Source organism: Diadema setosum, chromosome 13 (genome assembly GCF_964275005.1).
Source record: "Diadema setosum chromosome 13, eeDiaSeto1, whole genome shotgun sequence".
NCBI lineage: Eukaryota > Metazoa > Echinodermata > Echinoidea > Diadematoida > Diadematidae > Diadema > Diadema setosum.
Window position 1 is genome coordinate 25,757,163 of NC_092697.1, and position 23,492 is coordinate 25,780,654.

The 23,492-nt window shown below is 38.3% G+C and overlaps 1 protein-coding gene across 1 annotated transcript in view; it reads right to left on the reverse strand.

Moving 5' to 3' along the window:
* The window catches only part of LOC140236807 (solute carrier family 4 member 11-like), a 98,332-nt gene that overhangs the window by 31,325 nt on the left and 43,515 nt on the right, over positions 1–23,492 (reverse strand). Inside the window, exons 3-5 of the mRNA XM_072316740.1 lie at positions 14,582–14,799; positions 12,788–12,909; positions 400–610 (exon numbers count right to left, since the gene is read on the reverse strand). Of these exons, the coding sequence (XP_072172841.1) occupies positions 400–610; positions 12,788–12,909; positions 14,582–14,799 (551 nt within the window). The remainder of the gene's footprint in view (positions 1–399; positions 611–12,787; positions 12,910–14,581; positions 14,800–23,492) is intronic.

Here is a 23,492-nt window from a genome sequence, read left to right on the forward strand (position 1 = left end):
TTTTTTTCTTTTTGATTTCTCAGTGATTTCAAAACCAATTTTTTTTTTCAAATAAACTTTGAATTCCTCTTAGAATTATATGCTCTTTCATATTTCATGTGAGGTTTCTCATCTCACAAAAGAAAAAAAAGTTGAAAACCTGAAGCCCCATCTCAACCAAAACTATACCATCCCTTTAACCCGTCGAGGACGAGTCCCGAGTATACTCGGACAAGCGTCTATGGGAAATGTGTGTTGTAGCGAAATCAAACCATTCTCAACGGGTTAAAGCCAATGCCTATCGGAACCAGGCTGGTTCTGTACAGAGTCTACTGGAAATTTAGAACTTCAAAGAGAAGTAGTTATTTCTCGGTTGCTGTCTGGTGGGGAGAGAGTAAGAGCATGGGGTTTCCCACTCACCTATCTTGCCGGCTGTATTCTTGTCGTTTAGTACGCCAAATGCGATGGATGGAAGAATGCAGGCAAAGTACAAGAAGAATGTGGTGGAGACGAGTTTCTGGAGGGTCTTGTGACCCACGACCCCGTCCCGGAAGTCGCTCCAGTAGTGGGGCAGCCTCCTCCTTAGGTCGTCACGGAGACCGCGTCCTATACAGCATCCCTGACTGCTGCTCTGTATGGCAAAAAAAGAAAAAAAAAATAGATGGCGGAGATTGGATCAAATATCAAAAGAAAAGAGTAACAGGCATGTAAATGCAATGAAAGCATCTTCAAACTTTGAAAATGAACTTCACACTAATTAAATGCTTCATACATATTCATGATGATGCATTGAAACACTTTAAATTGTTTTGATATCTTCATTGTCTCAAGCATTGACAATGTGAAAATGGGGGCTTATAAGTTATAAATGCTAGAACGAAATCGGTGAATTGATTTCATGTACAAATGGGAAAGAATGTAGGAAGGAGGTGCACATTAGGCTTTGCATTTTGCAAGCGTATCTAAAATTTGCAAACTGCCAACACACATTACAACACTATTACATTCAACCTGTATGAAAAATATGCACCTAAAATCGACTGTTACACTAAATTGGTCCCTCCTCATCTTTCCCCCCCCCCAAAAAAAAAAAAAAATAAATAAATAAATAAATAAATAAATCAAACTGATTAGTGTACATCATACATGTTTTAAGACCCAAAAACTGATATGAAATCTAGTCACTGTCCTAGACAAAACACAAGTGCTTTTCTGATGAAATGAATGTTTTTCGCACTTGAAGTAACAAAACAGCTATCATCCTTCTTCTCCCAAAGTATATATATATAATCAAAATCTTGAGATGGAATGCTTGATATAGCTCTCATTTCCTCTACATCTATAAGCCAGAGAAGTGTATGTGGCTCAATGCTGACAATAAAGGAAAGATTTCTTTCTTTCCTTTCATTCTTTTGTCTGTTCCTGGTCACACTGACCCAGCGATCGGGTTCAGAGCAGTTCGACTCTGTTTGGGAAACAAACACTCTCCTGTTATCTCTGCGTTATTCACGTCACACCACTTCTTCTGAGGCTTGTCTTACATTATCGAGACACAATTGAGCAGCCCTAGCGGAAATGAATCAATTACAGATCCCGACAATCGATTGGACGTCATCACTCTCATTCCAAGGGAAGCGCTATTCACGCTTAGGGCCTGCAAAAATTCAAACTTCACTTGATTAAATTGCACTGATTACATTTCTTTGTTCAAATACTCTCATTTTTTTTTCTTTCCTTTACTTTCTACGTACAAGATATTTTTTGATGCGCTACAAAACCATCCCCCAAATGTATGTCACTCCAAAACAAATTGCAAATACAATTATAACACTGCCCCAAGAAGAAGAAGAGCCTATGTACCTGCATGCAAATAAGTCAATCTTGAAAATCAAGTTTTTTTTCTCAGGCATGTCTGCCATAAACGTCATAACCTCATTGTTTCACCAAATATAGAATAATGATGACAATTACCCAAGGGATGAAAGAGAAAATGAAAGTGGTATATGTATGTATGTATGTATGTATGTATACATAAGCAAACAAACAGGAAATTGATGGTAGGAGCATGAGGACATTTACTGACGCACTTCATTAACTTTTATTATCTATTTAGCACAGCATGCAAACAATTTGTAATAAGACATTCATCATTGACTCTGTAGGAATGGCACTACTGTGGAGAGTGGCAATACATATTACATCAATTGCTGAACACAAAAACAGTGATTGCCCTATTCATCTGCAACTAGAAGTTGATGTCATTCTTGTTCTTGTTATATTCTTATAAAGCATGCTTTCCCCATCTTGAAATATTTTACCTAGTATGATGGCTTAACCACCAGATGCAAATGCCATTATATGTTCACCCACAGTGTTCTAATGTAACAGGCACAACATGTAGCTACTTGATGGTTTGGAGATGAAATATTGTTACATTGAAGACCCAGTGACACTGTAGCAAAATTATTACACTTTCTCTCTTTTTTTTCCCCCTTCAGGTTCCAGCATTGATTTTCAATGCAAGTGAGAACTACTGCAGTTTAAATGAGCCCCACATCTGTGTCCCATTAACACCGCAAAAATTGCAGCTTATGACAAAATTGATATCAGCTATAACTAGATGAATAACCATGTATCAAAAAAGACAAAATAAACCAAAAAATAGAATATTCATCATGTGCAAACAATCAGAATAGAGTGGGGTACCCCCTGGTACCAGTCTATGTAATGGCACTCTATTCATGGTCCAACTTCAGTATCAATGACAAATATATTGTTGTATGCCCTGAAAAAAGACGATATATACAGAGATGTGCAGATATAATGATTTTATTAATTTCTCGCTGATAAATCATACAGAAGTCCCCAGATGTATCGATATGACATGCATCTCCTTTTGACATGGAATAAAAAGATTTCCCAGAAACGTATTCTTGGCAGACAGCATCATTCAAAGTTCCAGTAGGTAACACTATCTGACATAATATATTATGCAAACTGGTGTGGCACTCAACTAATGTTTCTACATTTGGCGACTTCAAATGATGCTTTGAATTCATTTCAAGTACATTGCATACGTGGACACAATGAACTCTCTAACTTAGCAGACTGGCATAGAATTTCAAAAATCTGAAATTTTGCATAGATCATACTCATGCCAAATGTCACATATGTACATGTCCAATTGTATGTATTACATGTATGTGTGTATGTGGTTGTTTTTTTTTTTTGTGTGTGTATTACATTGGCATGTACATGTACAACTGTAATGCATGTACTATCTATCAATACATGCATGCATGTATGAATATATACATAAGTATATTTGGAAAAGCTCCACGGAATTTGCAGGATTATTTTCAAAATCAGTCTGGCATTTATTTTTGGAGCACTATGAATTATGTGAATATTTGCTAGAATTTTTCTATTGGTTTGGTGTTGAAGGCTGTGTGTAGAAATGCACATAGTAATGCACACGGTGTGTACACTTGTATTCAATGTAAGCTTGCTCAATGACTCGGAATGCCACACATGAACATCTTGTTAGACGAATGCCCTCCATGGCCAACATTTCAGGAGTGATCAGAGCCGAGAGGTGCGAAACGGGGTGCCCCATTTGGAGGGAGGTGTAAGATCTGCGGCTTCCCTCATGGTGCCAATTTACGGCATTCGCGGCAGAAGGTGGGGGCTTATTTATCCAGCGAAACTCTTGGGGTGCCGAATCCAATTCATTGGCGGAGCGTCAAATAACTTTTTAATTTTTGCACACCCCCCGCTCTCCACACAAAGTCTATGCGACCAGAGAGTCAAGAGCTGCAAAAGTCTCTCACTGCAAATACAGGCGAGAGGACGACCAGAAGATGACGCATAATGTGGACTATTAATAAGCCTTCACAAACACACTCCAGACTCCATGACACTCCCCATTCCTTCTAGTAATTTGTCCTTTCATACACCGTCCTCACCCTCCACTCTGTAGTGTCAAAAATCCAACCAGTCAGTTGCCCTAGACCCTTACACCTCTATATCATTATCAGTGTTTCATGGGCTCATCCTAGAAGCTACTGCAGAGAGCGGAAGATTTAAAAATTTGACAAAGACTTATGAACCTGGCATACATCTTTCCTCCTTTGTTTGCCACTAATCTTATCATTGGAACGAGTATGTAATAAACTGTTTTTTGTACCATGTGAAAAAAAAGAATGGTTAAAACTGAGCATTTTCGAGACACAATGCATGTTGTCATTAAAATAGATGTATAAATAGCACAAAAAGCAGAATGCTAGCATAGAAGACTGCCATATAATGGGCTGTTTCATGCAATGTGGCATCCTAGGTATGGCAGTAGGCATATTTTGTTTCAGTTTCAGATGTAAATATTGTGCTATAGACCTAAGATACTGCATGTCATGTACACAATAGACTAGGTAGGAATATGTGGGCTCATCAAAAAGAAGTTTAACATCTTTTCAGCCATCTGCCATTCTGCCAGTAGATGTCCCTTTCAGTATTTGAAGATTTATATAATAATATTATAATGAATACCTCATTTTGTAAAAGATATATTAAAGTTGATAAACTGAAGTGATGACCAGTCCTTCACTCCCTGTGTCTTGCACTGCCATCCATCCCATTCATTCTCTCCCTATCTACACATAAAACAAATACACAACGATGTAAAACAATAACAGCACTGGACTTACCTATCATATCAAAGCACTTGACCCAACCCTAGAACTCTCAACTACCCCCCTCCCCCTACAACAACAACAACAACAAAAGATGGCCAAGGTTATATATAAAAGAGAGATAAAGATAGAGATAACAGGAGTGATATAGATGAACAGAGATAGGTAGAGACAATAAGAGAGAGACTGGGCACAACTTGATGGTATTATTTCATGCCGAGAGCTTCCGAATTGTTTTCCATCAATTATCTGGTAAGCGATAGGCTCCCTCCACTGGGAGGAGAGTGGTCTGCACAGTGACCGGTGTCTGGCATGAATAAGTCATGCAGGAGGTGCCGATCAGAGGAGGGTCCACTGTTCAAAGTTAATCAATGCAAGAGGCTCCTCGTCCCATAAGTGAAGCACAGGATCGTGATTGCTACGATGTATGTTGTACATAAATAGCGCATTTATACAGATATACATACATATACATACAACGTACAGTGTATGTCTACTTTCATAAAATGTATATACAAATATATACATTTTTTTTTCAAATATTTATTCACTTCTAATCAAATAATACCAAAAATATCAATTCACTTTGGTATTACTGTACAACGTAAGAGAATAATTCTTTTAACCCGTTGAGGACGAGTCCCGAGTATACTCGGGCAGGTGTCTATGGGGAATGCGTGTTGTAGCAAAATCAAACCGTCCTCAACGGGTTAAAGATAGCTGAAATCATTTAACATCATCATGTTTCAGTATTGCAATATACATTTATACATACACACCTTACACACACACACACACACACACACACACTGCTGTATCCTTTTTTAAGCCATGGACCAAAGCTACATCTATAAATGTCTATGTTTGTAGGTTTATAACTGCTTGTTTGCTCGTTTTGTTCGGCATTGTTTTGCATCGCTTTGGTTGTTTTGTTTTTCAGCTGAGTCATGCATGTTTGCGTCATTTCAAGAAACAAGCAGAAAATATTATATTGCATCACAACCTAAATGTGAATATGAAATAGCACACTGAGTGAGTGACTCATGAAACTGTCACATAATATGAGCTGAATCATTAGGGACAAGGATGCATTCAAATGCACAGAAGGAAGCAACAACAAAAAACAGAAACAACACCATCAAAAACAACACCCCAAAAAAAATTGCTGTTCTAGAAATGAATGAAGACCATTAAATTTCATTTTAGGTTTGTATAAGAATCTTGACGATGTCATCCCGAGTGGAATGTTTTCTAAACCTTTCAAAAACTGTGATTCATTCTCTACTTGTAAATTAGTTGGAATCCAATTGGCACAGCTGCCTTAGAAACCATGGCCCGAATTTACGAAGGTGGTACAATTGAAACCATGGTTCAACCCATGGACAATTTGTATGGAGCGCCAAGTGTTGCATGGCCTATTTTGTTACGAAATCAGTCATTTCGTCGACGAAATGTTGATTTCATTAACGAAATGATCATTTCATTGACGAAATATTGTCATTTCGTTACAAAATGCTCATTTCATCAGCAAAAGACTGATTTCATGACGAAATAGGCCGTGCGACACTTGGGGCTCCATACAAATTGTCCATGGTTTAAACCATGGTTTCAATTGCATCACCTTCGTGAATTCGGACCCATTAGTCTTCCTGTTTGAATGAGGCATTGTTGCGCTGAAATGGGCTGCCTATCTAACTATAAGGGTCATGGGATAGGGAGTTTACCAATTGTGAATAAAAAACTGTCGTAGGCTATAGCTCAATGATGCCTGGGCATTTAAAGAATTGCAAGGGATTATTGCTTGTGTCAGGTATCTATTTTGCTGTTAAACCCCTCAAGTCCTGGCAAAATTCTCCTGCAGAAATAATCTCATAATCTAAGTGTGACAATGTCATTTTACTATACATCAAATACCTAGGAGAGATTAGATAGAAGTAGATAAAGTCACTACATCTGCACAAAGCCAGAAAGAAATCTACAAACAATTGCTGGTTTTTTCAGAGAAAAATGAATCTTACTCTACTAAAATTTTGTCAATTCAAAGAATCATTTATAAATTAAGAGCCTCTTGAAATGCAAATGCAGCAAACAAATACGAATACCGATGGCCGAAGCAAAAGGTATTTTCTTTGTACATCTTCCTCTATGAAACAAACAACAATGAATAACGAGACATGAAAACTCGTCACATTGAGGACGAGTTAGGTGATACGCTTGTGGTCATCAGATGACAGTCATCTGTGATCGACAAAGAAAAGAATGTGATATAGGCACCTTAAAGTTATATTGAGCGTGCTTGCGAAACCGTTTTTGTAACCACTCGGCCACGGGTCATCCACGGAAATGGTAAGACAAAAAAAAAAAAAAAAACCAATGTATAGATATAACAGGGGGAAAGTCAATGCCCACTCAACTAACGTGGCCGTGTGAACATCTATTGCATTGCTAGACGGAAAAGCGGCCTTGTAACGACTGAGGTCGCTATGCCATTTCTGGCAACTTGGAAAAAATACGTCCCGCAGACATAAAACCTATAATCGGCTGGTTTTGATACCTTGCCTTTAATCATAATTTTCAGTGTAATGACGTCATCAAATTAATAAACAATGACATCGTCTTGAAAGACAATTGTTCAAAGTACAACACCTCAGTCGTCGTCATTACATACTATGATCGGTTTGACAAAGTCAACCTGCAAAAGTTTGCTGCAGTCGAAGCAATGTGGTCTCCAACACACAAAGAAGAGGGATATGGCGTGTGTGTGTGTCTGTGTGTGTGTATAGGTGCGTTTATATACGAACGTGATTTCTACATGGACGAATATGCAATACAAAATTGAGGAAAAAAACAGTAAATAGCTAAGTATTTTGTTTCGTGATCTTGTGGGGTTCGAACCCGCAGCCTCACGTCTCTGAGACGTCACCTTTAACCACTCGGCCATACGTCTCGACAAGAAAATATGGGGAACATTATGGACTTGAAAGACAGTTGGTCAGTATATAACACATTCAACTTACGTTGTCAGTTTGCTATTGACATGACAATCTATCACACGAATATGAGGCAGGTATTATAACCTGTATGAAATTATTATAGGCATGGTTATCAAATTCCCCTAAAATTTCCTTATAATTGCCTTATTTTTACACACAGTTATGCTATCCCTTTAAACTCGTCACAGTTTAATTAGAATCATTAACATCATACATTAGTACCATATTCAGTTCCATAGCTGATCACGTTTGCTAATTAATTAGGATTAATTGTCTAGAATGTGTCATATGGCCAACCTGTATACACACGTATACACACACACACACAATGCTAAATGTATGTATCAAACATCTGTAACACAACTTTGAACTTACTGTAGGAATTATCGCTGCACTTATCATTCATACTTTTTATCACCATCTGAAACTCCACAAAAACCACTAATTGACAAATAATCATCAATACAGAAGACTGTTTAAAGGAACAATGCAAATACCTTTTTTACAATGTATAGCTTGTTACATGTGTAAATCAGCACAAAGTAACCACGACTACATTGTGTTACTGAATTGATATGAACAAATTTCATTTTGTTGCAATATACTATATCAGTTTAAAAAGCCCAGCCTGCAAAATTTTGCAGCAGTCGAAGTAATGCAGTCTCCAACGCAAAACAAAGGTATACTGTGTGAGTGTGTGCATATAGGTGTGTTTACATGCAAACGTGTTTTCTACATGGACGAAGGTGTAGTACTCCATTGAAGAAAAAAAAAAAGTTAAAAAAAATAATTATTTTCTTTCGTGCTCTTGTGAGGATCGAACCCGTACGTGTGCAACCTCATGGTTTCTGAGACGACGCCTCTAACCGCTCGGCCATTCGTCTCGACGAGAAAATTAGAGGAACGTAAACTTATGTACGTTAAAGATGAATCAGGAATCGTTTCGTCCGCATTCCATTCTCATTTTCAGTTTTAAATTGCAAAATTGTCAACCTCATGAGGAGATTTCAAAGAATAAAATGCATGATTACTACAGATTATTGTCACAGCTACAACATACTTAAGTTTCAGAGGAAATGAAGCAAAATCAGCTGAGATAAAGGTGCTTAAACGTTGTCAAGTCAATGCATGGTTTCTAAAAAAATCACCTCCCATAGACATAACACGTAAACTTGTCCGATTTTGCGTCTTTACCTTTAAAGACAATTTAAAGCATGATGACGTCATCAAATTTCAAAATTATGACATGAACTTGAAAGGCAAATGTTCAATGTACAACATATCTGAATTTGGGATAATATTGAGCATAAACAACAGAGATACGAGCAAATGAATGTCACAAACAGTACCTTAAAAAATTTAATTCCACTTTTTTTATTTCAGATGATGATATGATGACGTCATAATGTATTCATGGAGATATTGATGCTTGAAACGTTATTTCCAATTCATATGTTTTTGTAATATGCAATAAAAACATAGGGTAACCAGACGTTTTAAAGAGCTATGGCGAAATAAACAAAGACATGTTTTTCGCTATATTTGCACATAGACGCGCACACGAAATTTCAACTTTGACGCCAACGCATTCCTTTGTTATAGGTCAAAATTGATCGGAAATCAAGGGATATTGTTGCTTAATGTATCAGGAATCCAAATCTGTCAAAAAATGTGCATTTTGATTTTGCTTACGCGCACTACGCGCGAAAATGTGCGGACGGACGCGAACGCGCGAAACGCTTAAAATTGTCTGAAACTTCGAGATTTCCCATTGGTAAGTTGTTTTGAGCCTTTTAAAAGTTTGACGCGCGCGTACGCGCGCGTAATAATGTCCTAGGTAATTAGCATTAAAATGTAAGATAGAGCGTGACCTGAACGTAATGTCCACCGAAAATGATACAGAAATGACCTTTAGTTATGAAGTTATGATCGATCATGTAACATGGTCCGAAAATCACAAAATGGCGCCTAGATGACGTCATAGACATGTTACTGTCATGAAAACCTTATTGTGGCTAGATATTGTCATGAGACATGTTCCCTGAAAATGTCATGTTATTCTGTAATGTCATTCTTGAGATATTGATGACACAAAATTGTCCAGAAAGAAAGAAGAATAAAAAGAAATAAAGAGAGATTTTGACAATCACAATAGGTGATACGCTGATAGCGTATCACCTAATAAAAGTTATAAGACAAAATACAGCACCAAAACACAGAAAGATGGTTTTTGAGGTTTGTTGGGACAACGAGACAAATACATATACATGTAAGTGATGGCTAGAATTGATTATTCTTTTTCTTGTTTTCCTAGACACAATCGCCCACCATCTAAATGATCTTTGCTGTTGTTGTTTTCTTTAACAAATGATATCAGCACAAATACGAGCTCTCTGCCTCTACTGGTGACCGCGAAATAAATGAAAGTCGTTTATCTTCTTTGCCCATCCCAAGTGAGGCTGAACATGAGGTGAGATTTTTGCTCTCTTGTGGTCGAAGCACTCCTTCTTATTAAAGTAAATACTACTACATTGGTCATTTGGGATGAGACGGCATGTAATCAATCTCCTACCCATGCCTACAGGGGACAATTACAGTTACAGACCACGGGGCACGCGATTCGATTTTTAAAAGACCTTCAGCGGGACTCCATTAAACCGCCACTGCGCCTTCTACTGTTGGGTGCCTTCACCGTTTCAAAAATCTCTTCTTGTGTGAACACAAACAACAGAGAGAGAGTAAAACAAACATATCGTGTGTTCTAACATTTGTAATAGTTTCATTTGTCAAGTTTGAAAGAAAAGAGTAGACAGAAGCTGATAGCCTGGACTTTATCTTTTTCTGACGACAAAAAAAAATGAGTGTGAAATGCTATTCAATAATGACCTGTTTGAAGAAATTGAACTCATTCCTAGCAGAGGATACCTATTGACTGAATGTAAACTGTGTCAAACAGAAGAAGAAAAAAAAAGTTCCCTCAATTTTGGATTTTCCCCATATCAGTCCCAACCAAACAAAACTGCGCTGGCAAATTTGTTCTCAAATTCTGCAGCTCCATTCTCCTTCTACCTTGCTTCTAGCGCCTTCCCTTCTGCCTACGCCTTTCTTTGTCTTTTTTTTTCTTCTTTCCTTTCCGTTCAATCCCAAAGGGGGGGGGGGGAGATCTACTGAAATTCCTTTCAGCCTGGTAATAGTCTTTGACACTTCTCCCGTTCAACCATTCATGGAATGGACGCCTTCAATCAGCATGGCAAACTGTCTACATGTACTGCCTGATTTCTGCTGCATTCAATCTTTGACAGTCTTTCTTTTTCTCTTTAGTATAACCCGTTGAGGACGGACTGATTTTGCTACAACACACATTTCCCATAGACACCTGCCCGAGTATACTCAGGACTCATCCTCAATGGATTGGGGGGGGGGGGGGTGGGATGGTGGTGGTAGTGAGGGTGGATGGGGGGAGGATGGAGGTTGTTGTTCCAAAGCTAGGATTAATCCAAGATGACAAAATTTGGGATTGAGTTTGGAAAAAGGGCTTCCCTCAAGGTCATTCTGATTCTGACAGACCTACACACTCTGCAATATACATGTAAATATATCCACACAGTCTGCTGCAAAGTCGTCTGATCATACGTAAAGTTTAATTTCCCATAAAATCACACAGCTTGGACTGCAATCTCTTGATTCTGGATCACTGTAAACATGGAAATTTTCGCAGTGTTGAAATTTTCATGCATTTCGCGCAACTATAAACTAGCGCAAAAATAAAAGCACAGAAATATTTTTACTTGTCATATGTTCCTGTATTTGATGTCTTGATTTCGCGTAATTAAAAACAAGCGAAGCTCTTTTTACGCCCCTGAACATGAAAAATTAGTTGCGCAATAATATCCACTTTTAAAGTAAACAGGCAAGTTGATTGTGGAGGTGTAAGTGTTTGTGTGTGTTAAAAAAGTGTGTGTTTTTGAGGAAAAAAAAATGTGGGTGTGATAACTTTCAAATGAGAAAGGCTGAATGAAGCTTTGAGGGAAGAAGCAATATTCAATGAAAGCAGGGTACCATGTAAGGTGTAGAGTGATGGTAAAGTGGATGAAATGACTTAGGTCTCATGCATATCAGTTTAACCACTGGTCAAGAACACACCCAAAATCAACAAATAAGTTGCACACAAAATGACAAAGAATTAAATATTACAGGAATACACCTTTCCTTTCACATAAGTTATATTTGAAAGAATAATCTTGCAGGGCTTTAAAAGACCTCATCTGCACTTTACTAACTAGGTGGTAAACAACTAGTACCCCAAACATCATGAATTTCAAACTTGTGATGAATCTATTTTTTTTTTCTTGAATCTTGCATGCCTGGCACATAAATTCCTGATGTGCCATACCAGTCATCAGAGGATATCCCTCTTGGTGACACAACATTTGCTCTTGCAACAATTGCTCCGGTCATATTTTCTCCAAGGACTTAGGGTTAGGGTTGTAATAGGGTTTTAGGGTTAGTTTGATGTAGGGATTAGGGTTAGGGTTATGTTTGTCGGTATAATTTATGTTTGGCTTAGTGTGCAGATATTTCACGGGAGCAACTGTCGCAGGAGCAAATGTCATGGAACCATACCGCACTGACGCAGAAGAATCGAAACATGCTCATGAAATTTGTCGTGCAATGTGGTTATCTTGTTCATACTGTGCACTGCAAGCTCCTATGGTAAAGGACGGTCCTAGTGCAGTCCACTTATGACTCACTGCCCTCTACTGTTGGCTTTCAGCCACTCTACATACCCTCACGCTCTTGAGACTCTGGTGCTAATTTTGAATAGCACACTGTCCAACAAAATGAATGGAGAGGAAATTGACAAGAGCAAACAAGGAGCTATCAGAACAATGATTAACTCACTGCTTACAGAAACCTACTAGGTTCTTGTACAAAGCCTATAGGGGTTTGAGCCTCTGACAGGGAAGGGGTTAAGGTGACGCACGTGGCACTTTTGAGTCACATTTCACCAGCACAGATTGACTGACGTAAAGAGGTAAATTGGTCACAGCTACAAATAGCCTCATCTTGCCCACTTGGACTGTCGATGATTGGCTTGTCTGCAGAGAGCGACGGACCGCGTCTTACCTCGTTGAAGTTGTCAAACGGTCCCACGCTGGGTCTGGAGGTGCGCGTGTGTCTGGGCGGATAGCTTTGCTGGATTGCCAGGTCCTTGGCGTGCTGGGTCAGCATCTGTTTGAACTCCTCCTCTGCCGTGACAATAATACAACAATCATCATGATGACCATCTTTCCACTAAGATTTCTTTCTTTGGACCGTCATTATGTTGCTGGTATGATTAGTATGATCACATTAAGCATGATTTGAGATACTTTGCTATTAACTCTCTTTCCTGCATTAACAAGCATGAGAATAACAAAAAAGATGATGATGATGATGATGATAATTATAACTATTTATATAAAACAATAATGATAACGATGACAATAATAACAATAATAATACCAACAACAACAATAATAATAATAATCATCATCATCATCATTCTCATAATAATAATAATAATAATAACAATAATAATAATAATAATAATAATAATAACAATAATAATAATAATAATAATAATAATAATAATAATAATAATAACAATAACAATAATAATAATAATAATAATAATAATAATAATAATAACAATAATAATAATAATAATAATAATAATGATTATTATTATTATTATTTTTATTATTATTATTATCATCATCATCATCATCATCATCATCATCATCATCATCATTATTATAATCATTATCATTATATTACAATAACAATGATAATTGTAATTATGGCAACTTTTAATGGCACTAATGATATCAATCCATTCTTGCCAGCAGTATATCATTATATCGTCATCATGGTATTTAATCATTTAACAGTACAATGATCTCCTACTACACCTCAACCCCTACTTTAATTAATATTTCCCATGAGTTTGATATAGTGACTGATATTCTGTTATCATTATGATTGTCAGGAGGTAACACCAGACAGCCATCCATGAAATGTTTCATATCTAATGTAGATAGCATAGCATTTTTTACATTGCTTTTGTTATTTCATGATATGGGCATCAATTTTTGGCCTTCTTCCAGGCATTTTAATCATTTGGTGAAAGTACTGATAAACTGGATGTCTCTCACTCTCACTCTCACTCTGTATTTTACTTTTATTACTTTTATTTTAGGGGTGAAGGTGGGACCTATTCTTGACTCTTACTTTGAGAGTAAACTACTGACTTATGAAATTCATGAGCTTCATTTATAGTTATTTCGACGTGTTTGCTATTTACAACCATGTACACTGTACATCCACCACAAACTGCATCGACTTTACCTCCCAATTCAATCTTCAAACAATATCTTATCTGAAATCTACCAACAGGAAGTTAACCAAATAACGAAAATGAAACATTGTATGTAATACAGCAGGACTACATATGAAAGAGGTGGATTAAACCTTGAGCAAAGGGTGGCCACATGTAATACTTATCTGGTCCTCTTGTAGCCCTACCAAAAAGAATATATGATCATTGTAATAATAATTCACAAGATCTATATTTGTACATACACTACATTCACTATCTCTCTCCTTCTTTCTCTCAAGGTACATATAATAGGACATACAGTACGCATGCATATGTTTGCAAGTTTGCAAATGTTTTTATGTATCATGTTTGTATGTATGTATGTATGTATGTATGTATGTATGTATGTATGTATGTATGTATCTATCTATCTATCTATCTATCTATCTATCTATCTATCTATCTATCTAATATTATATTGGCGATATGTACATGACAGATCTCAGGCACAGCTCCCTGAATAGGACTGTCCTGCAGTTTTAACCGCTCTCCATGTTTACCTGTCTTGACTTCCAGGAGAATCTGCCTGCACTCGATGTCGGCCAGCAGCGTGGCGAAGGTACGGGCCGTCTCCAGGGCATTCTTGGTCCCCTTCTCCCGCATCGGGGCCAGGACTAGGATGAAGAAGCGGATCTCCTGGCTGGTCCGCCCCAAGTTGGCGGGGTGCTTGAGGCGGGCGATGGCCACCTTGCGCCTCTGGAGGGACGGTAATGAGCATCTGGTAGCGACAAAACAAAAAAAGGAGCGAAGCAGAAACAGAGTTACTGTTTTGAATCATTTACCTACACAATACCTTACAAAGAATCATTTGACACAGTGGGACAGAACAGATAGTCAAAGGGAAATGTGTAATCATTACACATTTATAGACCAACAATGGAGAGGTGGGGGAAGGGAGGTAGAGAGATAGAGTAAAAGAAGAGCTCATTGTATCAGATTATTCAGTATCTTTCAATGCAGAACTGACTTGAGTGCAATGTATCTTGGACCCATATGGTTGTGTCACTGCAAAATTTGGTTTAACATGAATCATATGCGCACAAGCTCTTGGTGTAGACAGAATAACATTATTGGAGATGCCAAACCACAAATCAGATAAGATTCTACCATATTAACTGCTTTACATGACATTTCCTCAGTGAAAAAGATTTTCTAACTTTTTGCCCGCCCCAACTGAATCTATCAAGTCAATGGAAGATTACTAAAACAAGCATAGACAGAAAGAAAGCTCTCCTTTTCTGAATCTGGACACTGTAAAACATGCTACCAAAGGTATAAATATGTGTATTTACATGTATCAGCCTAAAAATGTTGAAAAGTGTATTTTGTGTGTGTTTTTGCATTTAAGTGTGTGCATGAAACTTGTCCACATATCATTCATAGTTGATTAAACCGTTTTATTCACCATGAGATATCATCTGCAGAAATCGTACTGGTCTCATTAAAATCTGCCACACACATTGTGTATGCTCGATACATTCATCATTAAAACAAATTGCCCCCTTGTTTTTCATTGATATTTGTGACTACCATCTGAGCTGAGGACAGTGGAGGAGGCATGAGATCTCTATGTTAAACCAGGTATATGTAATCCGAGTGTGTGCCTTTCTAGCTCTGACATTATGCACTGACATCCATCCCTGAGCCACAAATGTGAAGCATGCCTCTTTTCTTGCCACGGCCCAAAAGTCCCCAAAGTCAGCGACACAATGGTGTACATTTGACAGAACTAAATTAAGTGTACTGTGTCACTGACACGTTTCCAGTCTTACTGTCTCCCTCTTCTATTTTTTTTCTTCCACCTTGCCCGAACACGACCTGCGGGGAAAATGATTCCGCGGCAGCCATGCGGTGGCTCATCTCCCTGACAGGTTATGCCGTTGGGCATACCACCGTGGCACCGTTACAACCACCTTAACCCTTCCTGTGCTTTACACACGGATTGGCACATCTACTGGAGCGCTTAGCTTTATCGATTGTTACAGATGTCAGAAAACTTACTGCAAATAAATGGAGATTACACAAGCTTCTTTAAAGGAAACCAAAACCCAAAGAGCAATGTGATTTTAGTGATTTAGGAATATTAGTAGAGGACATGTTAAAGTGAAAATTTGAGGAAAATCGGATAATCGATGCAAAAGTTACAAATTTAAAAAGTTTTGGTGTTGGAACCACTGGATAAGGAGACTACTTGAGTTTATGACATCATGCATGGACAAAAATATAAAGAAAATTAACATGCTTTCACTTTTCTAGCAAAAGGAAAGAGCACTTGACTAACCGCTTTTAGAAAGCAGGGGGAATAATTACTACCCTGAACATATGTCAGTATCAAGTTGATGGAATGTGTAACTTTCATGAAAGATGAATTTTTGTGGAATTCTCTTTATATTTTCTTTATATTGTTGCCCTCACTTGACGTCATGAACTCTAGTAGTCTCCTTATCCAGTCATTACAACACCAAAACTTTAAAAATTAATAACTTTTGCATCGATTGTCCGATTTTCCTCAAACTTTCACTGATGTGTTCTACTAATGTTGCTGCTTTCACTCAATCCACATTGCTCTTTGGGTTTTGGTTTCCTTTAATCCCCACAGCCTTCCTGTTGCACTGAGGCACACTGTTGTGCCCATGAGGGTTGGCAAGCTTGCAACTTATTCAAGTTTGGCTTAACGCAATAACCGAGTGCTGATGAACAAGCATGGCAAGTTCCAGCCACGTACCAAGACACATAAAAGGGTTAAACTCACTGCAAGCTACAGGACCTTGGTCTGCCGGTGCTTGCTGCTACCTCCTCTCAATAATGCACAACAGCAGTAGACAAAAATTCAGCCACGTGTGTACCTCCAAATAGAATAAACTAGATATTCGCACATGTTCCAGGCACATGCACATTAATGTCTTTGTCTGCGAATCTTTTTTTCATAATCCTTTTCTCAGGCACAGGGCTACCCTGTAATTAACTCTGTAACACGTTCCTAAAGAGTTCATACACCTGGTACCTGTCATGTGTTATTGGGTGGTAATTACATCTTAAGCTCCTTTCCTCTACCCCAATTCCCCCCCCCCCCCCCAACCATCTTGCCTCTAGCTTCTTTATTGACCTTCATCAACATTCCTGAACTTGTATAGCACCCACATAATGTCACCAGGGTGATAAGACCTTGTATCTCAAATTTTGGTAAAAATCACTTATTTTTAACTGTCAGATAATTGATTAGGTCATGTCTTGCCAATATCCTACCTGTGTTACCCCCCAAAATGCAGCCATGAAGGGACATGACAATGGAAAGGCTATTTCATTTGTCATAATGCTTTGGCTGCCATGTTTCTTTTTGAGCTCTCCTGAACATTTGAGATACAAGGTTTGTCATCCCAAAAACAATGCATGATATCACTGGTCCTAAATTTACAAAGGCAATACACTTTGGTGTGAGCATTGAAAATAAATGTTTACTTCCCAGAAATAAACCAGCCGCATTTGGTTCAAGGTAAAAGGAGATGCACATATTAAACATTTTATCTATGCATGAGCTTTACTTGCTTGTAGTATCTATACAAATTGTATGTGGAGCAAGGCTAATTGGTAATAGAATGGCATGATTTAAATATGGAGTTTATTGGAAAAAAAAAAAGCTTAAAGCCAAAACACAGTTCTCAGAAGGGCTCAAAATTCATCTTCCACCATTTGGAATATACTTGCAATACATCAAAAGGGTCTACTTGTTTGGCTGACGCAGTTGTTTTTTAGTATTTTGAGATCACAGCTATTGAATAATTTTTATCATATGCATCATTATGACTTTTATTTCTGAGGTGTCCTCCACATACAGTTGTAGTTTGGTAGGACATTATGTGATGATTTTTTCATGTCCCAGTAAATTTCAACATGTTACATGCTATTCACGGTGGATACTGCTGTGGCCCAATTTGTCAATTATCGATTATGAAAACTTATATAGCACCCAAGACAATGTAAACTCTGAGATTGCAATACTTGCAGCATACCTATTTGGCTAATATTTTGCATTTACGTCATTATGCATCTGAAATTGTGTTATTTCAACATTATTTCACCCTTTTCTTTTAATATGCATCAAAAATCAGCATTTCTGCAGGCATATTGAGAACTATGTTTTCACTTTAAGTAGATAATCATTGCTAAACCTATATACACAAACTATTCGGCTGAAAAATTTTGCAATCATGTAATCATGATGCATAATTTTTTGACACATGACCACATGAAATAAGCACTAGATACTTTATGTAATGCTATTTTACAAATGCTAACACAGAACAGATGACATTTCTCAATACAATATCCATCATCTGATGTAATGAAAATAGCTGTTAGATTCCCATGACATTTGAAATTCAACAAGCACGATACTGACATTCTCATTCTGATATAAAATGTCACAGGTAAACTTGTGTGATGAAGTGGACACTTTATCATGACAGTCAGTCACTCTCCTTTGATTTCTATTAGGTCAATAACCTGTATTAAACAGACTCCACTACATCATTCAACCGATTAATTATCCACACATTAAACTCTTGACTTTGTTGTTGTTTTTCTTGGGACAGGTTCCTTTAACAGTCATGCGCAAACAAACTGTTCATTTTTTTTTTTTAAAGGAGAAGAAACACTGCAGGAAAGTATCACATCGGAGCTAATTGTGCCGTAGCCCTATGTCTGTCTACATGTTCATCAGTCTTTATCAGGGTAACCGTGCCGGGCGGGTAAATGAAATTCCCCAACGGAGGCGTGATCTCCGAGGGAAGGACATCCATCAAGTTTGCCGGGAGGTAATATCACGTCAGAGAGCGGCAGATTGACGAAATGGCCCACTCGACGGGAATTGACCGCTTAAAAGTGAACGCACATACTGGCCGGCTTATCCCTGCCACATTACCTGGGAGGTGCCAGATGCATTTGCAACAAGGATGCGGAGAGGAAAAGGAGTAAAAGTTTTCCACACATCCGAGGGGTCAACGTCCCGAAAAATATGGATAGGAGCCCATCACGCGCTGTGGGGTTCATAAAAGATAGAGGTGATAAAACATCTCTATACCAGGAGGCGGGCAGCGCTGCAAACTGTCACTCACACCTCCTGGGGTGATTCACCTTGTTGCGATCATGTGACCCACGGTCACACACACTTACACACACACGAAGAAAAAACCACTACACGGCTCCTCGACAACAACGACTACAACATTGCGGCAAGCTCCAGCTACTTGTATAATGGTTTTCCTCAATATTGTTTGCTGGTTCCAGCCAAGTGTGCAAAGTGGCACTCTGCATGAGGTAATGGCACTGAGCACATTGTGGCTTACAATGAAAACAAGTAAAAAAAATAAATAAAAAAATAAAAATATAGAACAAGGCCCTTGTTCTGTGGCATATTTATGATTAAGATTGAAGCAGTTACTATGTTTCTAAGTAAAAGACTATTTCCTTGTTATGAGGATTGGGAAATGCTAGAAGAGTTTAAAAGAAATAAAGGACATTTAAGGGGTATTTTTGCTTGTCACTGCTACTGAAATGTACATAGTTGTAGCCCAAAAAAATGCTATACTTGTGCCATGCAGCACCTTCAGAAAAATGTCTTCCTATAGGACAATGCCACAAAATTATAATTTGCTCAACTCTTTTTTTGACAACTAACTGAGTGAGGTATGGCAGGGGTTAAAGCACTTTATAAAAAGAATGATCAAGAAATGAATCAAGGCATTCTAACACAATAAAACCACAGCATAGTATCGTGAAATGCAAGGGTACAAGCTATCAAATATCATGTAAATCACTAAAAAGATAAATCAGATAATTTGATTTTTTTTTTTGAAGAGCCCAAAGAGCAGTTAGCCAGGCAGGTGCACTGGTAATGGTCCGCATTCAACCTATGGGGGTGTGTCAACATTACTCACGTCTAGCCATCTGCAGAAAATACCTCTCACCACAGGCAATTTGCAGCGGAGGTACTCTCTCTCACTCCTCAGGGTGGGAGCAAGTGCAGATATTGATGGGGATTGTTGTTTCTCCCCCCCCCCCCTTTCTCCATCTCTCTCTCTCCCAAATTCTACTTCTCTCTGTTTTCACTTATATAATATAAATCATTTCCTTATATCTTTTGTCCCATCTCTCCCTCTCTCTCTCTCTCCCTCATCCTTGTTCTCTCTCCCTATAGCCTAAAAGACATGGTAGCGTGGGGTTTCTTGGGTGGCCCGATTTATTCGCTGGCCACTGGAATACATTTGAAAACCATTATATAGCACTGGTCAGCGAATGCGCTGAAACGTATGCTCATCAGTAACAGTTGCCTCCAGTCAACATTCTTCGACTGTGTGTTCACTTAAACACAGATCAGTGATAAAGCTGTAAAACAATTCTGCCATCCCATGACAAAAGGAAGCAACTCTGTGGAATGAGTTTCTTAGTAAATGAAGAAAAATGTCATTGTTTTATGAGGAAATCCATAGAGTTGCTTCCTTTTGATATGTCTATATTTCAGAAAATTAGGGGTCATGTGACCTCAAGTTCTTTACCATCATGCAGAGCATACAAAAAATACCCTAAATCAAGAAAAAAAAATTGATTTGGATAAAATTCAGAATTGCTTCCTTTTGTCATGGGATGGCAGAATTTATCATTGGGATTCTCGAATATCCGAGCCCAGGCCAACCTTCTGACTCCCTGGTATCCCAGCACCATCGGATCTTAAACCTTAATTCTCACATTGTCTTCCCCCCCCCCTCTCCCTATCACATTCTCTTAATCTCTACTCCTCCTCTATCTGTCTGTCTGTCTACTGTAAAACATGATATATTCGTGGCATGAATTTTTCGCGAATTGGAGCCGACGGCCTTTTTTTCAGCATGAAATTTTCGCTAACTGCCACTGGCATTCAATGCATATAGTGTAGACAAGAACTTTCTCGTGCATTTTAATTTCGCGAATCTTGGCGCTTGCAAAATTCGCGAAATTGAAATGCACACGAAAATTCCTCGTTTTACAGTATTTGGATTTTTTTTTCTCTGTCTTTGTCATATTTCTAGAATTCCCACCTTTCCTCCCTCTCTCCCTTGTTCTACTACCCCTACTACCTCCACTGCACTTCTCACATCTTCCTCCTTGCTCTCCCCTCTCTCTCTGCTACTTCTTCCCTGTCTCCCCCCCCCCCCCCATCTTTCTGATTTCCACTCTATTGACCAGCCCACATACACCTTACTAGACATACAGCAAGGTTGTCCAAATCTCATGTGTAGCAGACACCTGTTTGCATGGAATGTATTGGCCCTTTAACCGCATGCCTCTGACAAAAGGTAATATCTCATAGACTTGAAATTATGACAAAAATTATTTACTTGTATGCAATGGGTTCAATGGCCTATCCTGTCAAGATTCAGTGGTTAAAAGTTGCATGTGTCAAGATTGTCATGGTCCTCAGAAAAAAAAAAAGGGTAACAATACAAAAGCCAATCACCGGCCGAGAAAGATTATATAGTACATGCATTTTACAAGTAAAAAGTAATAAACAAATGAGTGATTTCTGCAATATCAAATCCTCTGGAATTGTAATTCTTTCAGCGTAAAATAACTTCAGAACTTCTTAGAATCAGAGGGATGTATTTTTCCCACTAAAGAGTTTTCTCTACAATTACAAACAAAGATAGTCTGGCATGCAGCCTTTGAAAAATCATGTCACAAAGCATGATCAGCATCTGGAAGATCAGACTGCAGAATTTCTGAAGGTTGGGTCTGCCCTAATGATACAAGATGGTATACGTCTATGATACTAAAGTAAAATACGATATTTTTGCGAATTGGAGCCAACAGCCTTTTTCATGGCATGAAATTTTCGCGAGTTGCCTCTAACATTCCATGCATATAGAGTACACAAGAACTTTCACATTCATTTTAATTTTGTGAATCTTGGCTCTCACGAAATTCGTGAAATTAAAATGCACACGAACATTCCTCGTTTTACAGTATGCAGCAAGTCATTGGCTTCAAACTTTATGCCATCGAAAGAGTCAGCTCTCAAAATAATAAATCACGAATGAAGTGCAGCATCCAGTATGCCTAACAAGCTAACAAGCGTTGATCATCGAACAAGTTTTCCTCCATGCAACAACTGAACAATGTCACCTGCTGCTGGTCTGCAATTTTCACACATCAGAATTATCACCACCAACTGGACCAGAGCATGGAGGACATACTGTATATTGACCCATCATACACACACAATGAGACAACATGTTGGGCAGAAACATGGCAGAAAGTCGTTGGAAACAAGGTACATCTCTTGCTCAGGGAAGGACGCATTGAGAGATGCAATATAAGGTGATCCTTTCACACCACTTAACTGGCATACACCTGTCCACCACTAAACCCACAAAACAATATACCGATACACCGCCCTACATTGGTCGATACAGTTTGCCTACTAGACTCTTCGCTGAATGTTTCCATGCATATTATGCACAGAATACGTTGCTCTTCAGTTCTGTGCAGTGGGTTGCAGCCCATGCATGCAGGCTAGGCATGGATTCACCACTGCTCTCGTGCCACGCAAAACTATCTAAGACAACGGTGTGACCTGCTATGTGATGCATTCATTTTATGATAATATCATTTGTTTTGTGTTTGTTTACTAAAATGTATTCATAACACATTTTATTTGGGTCAGTGGGCAGTGGCCAATCAGTGGCTCTCTGAAACAAACTGTTTGGGAGGCCATTGTTTTGTTTAGTTTTGCAACAAGGGTCTCACATGGAAGGGGGGGGGGGAGCAAGGGGGAAGGAGGCTTGGTTTAAATCCAGACAGTGCACCCCTTGGTACAGTATAGTATTGGTCAAGATGAGAATACACTTTTTAACTTTTTGTGAGATACTTTGACATGACTTTATGAAATATCAAAAAGTATACAGTTCTAAGAGGAATTCAAAGTTTATATGATGAAAATCGGTTTTGAAACAAAGTAAAAAAAAGCGATCCTAATAAAAGATGGGTTCCACCTTTAATCAAGATCCCCTGGTTGTGGATATCTCAGCCATTTCAAAACCAATTTTCATCATATCAACTTTGAATTCCTCTTAGCATGATAATATGCTCTTTCCTATTTCATATGATGTTTCTCATATCTCAAAAAACACTGCAAACCTGAAGCCCCATCTCAACCCAAACTGTACCATCCCTTTAATCATTATCACCAATGAGAGTTAAATTGTCTGACTTCCTACCACTACTGAGAGTTATACTGTCTCAATTTGAAATGTGAAGTGCAACCAAGAAGTTGAATTTGATCAGATTCAAATTTGTGAATTTAAACTCATGTACATGTGTCTTTTTGCAGGATTCAACACACATGCCATCTATACACAACAAAATTAAAAATTTGCC